At 31.9% G+C, this 8,093-nt stretch overlaps 1 protein-coding gene across 1 annotated transcript in view; it reads right to left on the reverse strand.

Annotated features, from left to right (window-relative positions):
* Positions 1-8,093, reverse strand: part of LOC108362495 (uncharacterized) — a 160,384-nt gene that overhangs the window by 42,132 nt on the left and 110,159 nt on the right. Inside the window, exon 2 of the mRNA XM_017615504.1 lies at positions 3,922-4,068. Coding sequence (XP_017470993.1) covers positions 3,922-4,068 — 147 coding nt within the window. The remainder of the gene's footprint in view (positions 1-3,921; positions 4,069-8,093) is intronic.

Here is an 8,093-nt window from a genome sequence, read left to right on the forward strand (position 1 = left end):
AATATTTCCCGAAAATTATCCTAGGATAAGTGTAATTAGTAATTTTTATCCTATAAATCCCTAATTATGATTAAGTTTCATGTTTTATGTAATTGGTACTGAGTGGAAAAACTCATAAAATAATTTTGACCGGTTTTACTAGGCAAATACTCCTCTGTGCGACGCGACGCTGCGAGGCAAAGTTGAGCAACTAGGCAAGAATGTCGCGCAGTTCTGGTGCCTCATGGTGCGGTATACCCAGCGGAAGGACATAACATTTCGTACTACATTTTTAACTCGAAGTAAATTTTATGTAAAGAATCATAAAAATAGAGAAGAGTTTTCCAAGGAAAATAAAAATACAGGGCATCAACATTACATCAGCGTCACTGGCATCCATATTTTTTGAAGGTTTTGACACAAATACATTAAAAATTATGCGGTGAAGTGTCGTGTCGCTGAAGTTTCAGTACGATATACCAAAAAATGGGTTTGAAACCATGGTACAATAATTACAGGTATTGTCTTCTCAGAGAGCGCATATTCCGATATGTATGCCTTATTTAAAAAATATCATTGTTGCCCTCACTTAAACGTTTACTGCTGGAAATATCCCTTTTCCATACCCCATATACCATATATATTCACATATTTTTTTTAACAAACCATCTTACAGAGAACTTATTCAATTTGCAAAAGCCGGAAAAAAAACATTTGCTGGTAAATAAATTAAAAATTTGTATAGCTCACTTAATTTCAAACATTTTTCTTTTATTTTGAAAAATTATAAAAATTAAATTGAGCGAAAACAAAAAGCAAAGCCAAATAAAAGTAAAAGAATTAACATTCAACTGCGTCCAAATGAAAATAAGGGAGCACGAATTTCGATGTGAAGCAAAACTCTCTAGGAAGACAATAGCTGTAATTATTGTACCATGGTTTGAAACCTACATTTTTATTTAAAGTGGCGTTTTTATTTTTTCTCTCTGACCGTATGATTTATTTTGAAGGACTTTGTAATTTCAAAGATATGTATAAATCCAAAAATTATTAAAAAATTCAATGCAATGTAGAATAAAAATATGGGTAACAAATGCAATAGGAAATTTCTTTAGAATTTAAAAAATTTAAATTTTTTGGATTCACCAGGACGAATAGGTAATTTTTAAGCTGACAAAGTTAGAAGAACGAAATTCGAACAAATATTGCGAAATTTCAAGGATACAATTTTAAAATGACATTTTCATTATTTACCAGCCCTTTTGCACTAGAAACTTGAACATGTTTAAATTTTACAGGATTTGCTCATTAATTTTATACCCATACTTCTTTTCTAAGCACATTTTTCTGAAATGTTTAAATCATTTTTGAATTACTGACGTCAGAGTGAAAAACTAAAAACGCAATTTTACTATATTTTTTGGTCCATGGTTTCGTGAATGTATTGATATTTGTGTTTAAAATTTACTATCGCTCGGTGTTATATGTACAATGAGCTAGACATTTATAAAAAAATGTTAATTATTAAATAAACAAAGAAATATAGCCAATACTGGCCAAGAAAAGGAGTTTCTATTATTGCCATCAGTGCAAATTACAAATTCCGATAATCCCGGGATTACTTGTCAAGAATCCCGGGATTTTCGAGACCTTAAAAAATCCGGGATCCCGGGATCCCGGGATTAACATTCCTAGTCCAGATCAACTCCAACAAAAAATCTACTGGACAGAGGCGGCTTTTTAACAATCGAGGAGCGATTCAAAGTCTTATACGTTTGAATATCCTATAGGCTTCACTGCAACGCATGTCATATTCTTCACCAAGACATACAGCTCCTGAAACAGAGAAAAAAAGTAAGTGCGCCCGGACCACACTGGATAAGTGAAACTTACGTCACATATCTAGCTTACATCTTTGTTTTTATCTTTTATATCTTTGATTTTATCCTTTTCTTCATCTACATATTCTCCTAGATGATGTGAGGTGCGATGACGTGATAAGATGCCATGTAATATAATGTGAAGTGACGTGATAGGATATCATGTCATGCCAAGTGATGTAATATTATGTGATGTTCTGTCATATGATGTCACATCATGTGTAACGCTAACAAAATCGATAGTAACATCGATAAAAATATCGATGACAAGACATATAAAAATAAAAAAAAATATCGATAACAAAATCGATAGTAAAATCGATAATAAAGTCGATAAAAATATCGATATAAAATATCCAAAAAATCGATAAAAATGTCGATAAGAATATCGATAACGAAACCGATAAAAATGTCGATAACAAAATCAATAAATAAGCGATAAAAATATCGATAACAAAATCGATAACAATATCGGTTATCATATCGATAATTTTTGAAAATGTCTAAAATCTTGAAATGCATAGTTCCCAGATTGAGTTTCTGTGTCTCTATCTATATCCTTTTCTCTATAATTACATTTATTTTAATATTTCTTCCTCTATTTTCATCTTTACTTTTATCATCATCGTTTTCTTTATATTTATCTTTGTTTTTGCTTTTGTGTTTATCATTTTCTTTATCTACGTATTCTCCTTCACCTTTGCCCTTATATAAGTGTTTAAATTTACCTTGATCTTTATTTTTGCCTTTATCTTTACGAGTCTTTGTTTTTGTTTTTATTTTTACCTCTGTCTTTATGCTTTTTTTTTATTTACGTACTCACCTTTAATTTCATTCTTGAATTGGTCTTTATCTAAGTCTTATTCTTTAAGCTTTTATTAGCAAGTTTTTGTTAAATTAATACCATTTGCATACATTTAAGAAGGACTTGATTCCGTCCTAACCATTTCCGTGTGCAACTTCCGTTGCACTATTTCCGTATGCAAATTTCCGTTGAATTTGCCAATTTACTCCCAACAAACCAACCGCCGCTAAAGAAGTTTCACTTCAAAAACAATTTTCCACGTAAATCCGAGGTCAAAGAAGTCGCAGACTTTATGCATATTATCATGTAGAAAATTCCACGCACAAAATACCCACCCTGGTGTCTTAAAACGAATACTTTTATTAGCGATCCTATCTATGAAAATATACAACCAATAACTCTGTTTACCAGAATTCATTTCAGAGTATCGCCAACCCACTGAAGAATAGAGGATGGATGTTGCTGTATACAGATGGCTCAAACCAAGATGACGGAGTTTCGTTTGCAGTAGAAAATAACGATGGCGACACCATTTCCTGCGGCCTCCTCCCCAACTAAGCGAATGTATTCGACGCAGAACTGCAAGGCAGTCTTTCAGCGTTAACCCTAGCTAAATCCCTGGGCAACAAAACTGTTATATGCACTGATAGCTTATCGTTTTTCAATGCAACCAAACGAATACACATGCAAGAAGATCCAATATATCGCATTTAATAGCTACTAATATGTTTATCGCCTAAGGTTTAACTTATGTGGATTCCCGCGCAGGTACATATCTCAGGCATTGAGCACGCCGACCGAGCTGCTAAATTGGCCTTTAATTCATGTCTCTATCTGCACATGCCTTTTGGGAAAATGTATATAAAATTTTTTTTTCTCAAATGCGTTAAAATTACATTTCGAGAACAAATGGTCTATGCATATATCAACACCAGTATAAGGAAATAAACCCTAAAGCCAACAAATAGAACAACATGGATGAACAAATGTTTTAAGTATACGCGTCAGACTGGGCCATTAATTGTAATAAATAAATAAATATTACTAATAATATGTATACATGTATTTAGTTCTATGCATTTATGGTATGATTTCCCATACACAAGTTGATGATTGCCTTTAGGAATAAATTCAACATCCATATTTAGATTAAAATATATATTATGCATTCTGGAATACTTAAGCATTTCCATTTGTAGTTATTAGTGAAATTATATACATATATAACTATTAATTTGAAATCAGTATTTTTCTTACTTTTCAAAGCCCAAAGGTCAAAGTTTTTCAATCCCATTAAAAACTGTCGCATTTGTGTGCGACACTTTGGAGACGCATCGGGATTACGGGCCGCATCAAAAGGCGCTGCAATTGATATAAACCGACGGCCAATGTTGTACAAGTAAACTAAAAATATAAGAAAATGGAAAATAGTAATAAGTTCATAGAGATAAACAATCAAAGTAATGAGCTGAAATTTTAAAAATTGCAAATATCCTAATATGGAAGGAGCTGCTTTACACTATCAAGGACAAAAATTGCCAAAACTCGACGCAATTTTTAGCAACCTCAATCTTGAACTTTATTAAACTAAAATTTTTTTTGTTTTAAGTATAATTAAAGAGTTTGCCATTTAGGTGAAACCTTGCAGATTTTTTTTAATTTTTGTACAAAGTTTGATCCAAACCCTATATGAAAGTGTTCATACAGCACGGTTTTCCAGAGTTTACTCTAAAAAATTTTTGTTTAAATTTGCGCATATTAATATAGGTAATCTCTCTTCCTCTCTTAATGAATGGAAACTTACACACCGTGTTATTTAATTAAACACTGCTTGCTTACTTTTACTTATCATATGTGTGGCGTAGACCAAATTTAAAATTTGTTTTTTTGCGTTCTAAACATTTATTGTTTACAATTTAACAGTTTACACCTAAACTGTCTAAAATTTCCTCTAAAAAATTTTAGTTAAAATTTACGCATATAAAGAGAAATAACCAGTTTCCTCTCCTAGTGTGTGCAAAATTAAACGCTGTCTGTTTACTTTTACATACCAAATTTGTCACGTAGAAAAAAACTACACACAAAGTGTTTAAAGTTGAGTAAATATGAGCACTTAGCATTAGCGAACACAAGGGGTGGGCTTTGGGGTTCAAATTTTTGTTTGTTGAGAGCTGCAAACTGATTTAAGAAATTTTGATAAAATTAAATTTCTTTTCCATTTCTTGTGTGTTATTTTGTAAGAATTTTTCGTTTTTCTCGAGAGCTCTTTAAAGTTTAACTGCGAATGAGAACATTGTCCTAAAAATATGCAACGCATACTCACTTACTGTTGCTTTTTACACTTTACAGCCTAAAAAAGTTTATCACTGATATGTACTTAACAATCATTCGAAGATTTAATTTGCTAACTTCGAATTCGTTCCACCAAAATGAGCTACATGATAAAAATACAAGTTCAGTTAAATTTGCGGTATTCGAAGTATGAGAAACCAGAACTCGACGAAAATGAACATAAAAGTGTAAAAATTTCATGGAATTATTTAATTTATTTATAATAAAATTCTTTTCTAAAATTTTGCATTACTTTTGAAAGTTGAGTGCATCTTGTGTTTATAGAACTTTTTATTAAACAGGTAATTTTTAAGCAAAAAGCAAAACCGACTTCAATTCTCATATACAAATTAAAAAAAAATAATTATTGGAATTGGCTCACGCGGTCCAAAGTTATGCGGTGGCATATATAAAAGAAGAAAAAATACTCCGAAGAATTGATAACCTCCCCTGTTTTGAAGCCGGTTGAAAAAAGTCTGAGTTCTTTGTAAATTTTATGTAATTAAAATGCAATTTATGAAACTTTAAAAAGTTTATTTATTTTTTACATACTGTACATAAAACTTGCATAAATGTATTTTAAAGAGCGTATTGTCTGAAGCGAATTTTCAATATTTTCTGATGATACATATTTAGAAGTATAAACCCCTTCCCTCCCAAAATATATTCCCGGGTGCGCCCCTGGCACTTAGTATTTATTACACAGGCCAACAAAAATGAAAAAAATGTTGGTGCGAAAAATGTTAAAGCTATTTTTAACCGACTTCCAAAAAAGGAGGAGGTTATCAGTTCGTCGGAATATTTTTTTTTTTTTTTTTTTTATGTATGTTACCGCATAACTTTGGACCACGGCAACCGATTTCGATAATTAATAATAAAATAAATTTTGCATCGGAAAGGTAGTGTCTCAGAGGTGGTCCCATACTAATCTGGTTAAGATCCGATCAGCGGATCATGAGATATATATATATATATTTTTTTTTTATATGAGAGTTGAAGTCGGTTTTTTTTTTGCTAAAAATTACTTGTTGATAGACTTTTTGTGCTGATTACGAATCCGTAAGTACAAAGGATCCAACACGTACAGGTTTTGAGAAAATCGAGGTCAAAGTGTCAAAAAATCGGGCTTTTGCAATATTTGAGAAGCTCTAGCAAAGAGTAAAGAGGCTTAGATTAAAGCAAGAACCCTCGACTACTATCCTTGAAAATACCATTCCTGCACAGTGAATTTATGGTCACTTATAGTCGTTTATTGAGCAGTAAAATTTGAACCTTCCGCTTAAGCTTAAATTAAGGCTTGAACTTTCGACTACAATCTCTAAAAATACCATCTCTTCGTCTTTACCCTAAGATCACTTATAGTCGTTTATTGAACAGCAAAAACTGATTTTGGCAGCATTTTTTTTTCAATAGCACAATTTGCCAGCATTTTTTTTATTGTTCAACAAATGACTATAAATGGCCATCAAGTAAAGGTGCAGGGATGGTATTTTCAGTGGCAGTAGCCTAGGGTTCTAGCTTTAAGTTAAGCCTAAGTGGAAGGTTCTACCACATTTTTACTCTTTGCTCGAGCTTCTCAAATATTGAAAAAACACGATTTTTTGACACTTTGACCACGATTTTCTCAAAATCTGTACGTGATGGAATCTTTATAATTACGGATTCGTAATCAGCTCAAAAAAGTCTATCAAAAACAGATTTAACATTTGCCGCACCAAAATCAGTGTTGCCCTGTGTTATTTGTAAAAAATATTTTTTTACTTTCAAAATGTTTGTAATTTTAAAAATTGCATGTGTATATTTATGTCATCATGTTCAAAATCAAACCTTGAACATCTTGTGCAGATTCTGGTTGAAAAATAAACACTTTTCAGTAGCAGTTTTATATGCACTTTTTAGAGTGTAGCTTTTGATTTTGAATTTTCTATTTAGTTTTTCAGCTTCATGACGCTGTGCAAACAAGATATCGAGATATTCAAATAAAACCGAATTTCGAAACTGAAATTTTGAAAAAAGCTGAAGCTTTGCCCTATTTTGAAACACATTTGAGTTTTTCTGAAATACATTTGAGTTTTTCTGAAATACATTTCAGCTTTTCTGAATTTCATTTGGCCTTTTCTGAAATACATTTGTGTTTTTCTGAAATACTGTCGGTAGAAGGTAATTTATATAAAAAGCTTTATCCAATCTAAAGATCTGAAAAATTACCAGTTTTTCAGCGCACGACTCTTTTTAAACTTAGTTTTAACGCTCGATCTAGCTGATTCAGCCAATCAAATGCCAGCTTGCTGGTAAATATGAACGCAGTTTACGCAAGTTTAGACTGGCACTGATAAACTGGCCCTAAGTGCAATTAAATACGTAGGTTAAGCATTCATACATACATTTGTAATTGCACACATATACATGTATTGCATAAAATGTTAAGGTTGTTTTTCTTGAAGCATTCATTCAACAGAAAATTACATGGCTTTTGCTTACGGCAGAGTCCAAATATAAGAAATGAGAGAACATCTGTTTTTGAGTAGTGCCAACAAAATGAATTAATTTTTAATTCATTAACTTCATTCATAATTTCCTTTTTTAAAATGTTGAAAAATTATTAAAACGTTTTTTATTTACAATGTTTACCTACTTACATTCAGCGATACCAAAAATGGGCGTAAAGTGGGAATTGTTGCTGGAAAATATTGATGCTTCTAAATAAGTAGGTATTGTTGATTATTCAAAGTAGGTATCGCCTGCCACATTAGTATCAGGAAATAAATAAGTCAGCACATTTGCCGATACGCCAGACAAGACTAGACTTTACGGGTAGATGTAGCATGTTTACGGAAAAAATGTTCAAATGTAAATACGGTATGTGTGTGTGTATATTTTTTCCAAAGAAGCGTAGCAGAAAAATGCATATACATAGATACTTATACCCGTACCTATGTGTACTTATGTATGTATGTACGNCCAAAGAAGCGTAGCAGAAAAATGCATATAACGGGTGATTTTTTTGAGGTTAGGATTTTCATGCATTAGTATTTGACAGATCACGTGGGATTTCAGACATGGTGTCAAAGAGAAAGATGCTCAGTATGCTTTGACAT

This window comes from Rhagoletis zephyria, unplaced genomic scaffold, assembly GCF_001687245.7.
Source record: "Rhagoletis zephyria isolate East Lansing unplaced genomic scaffold, Rhagoletis_zephyria_1.1 Rzeph_scaffold_01025, whole genome shotgun sequence".
In the NCBI taxonomy this organism is placed as follows: Eukaryota; Metazoa; Arthropoda; class Insecta; order Diptera; family Tephritidae; genus Rhagoletis; species Rhagoletis zephyria.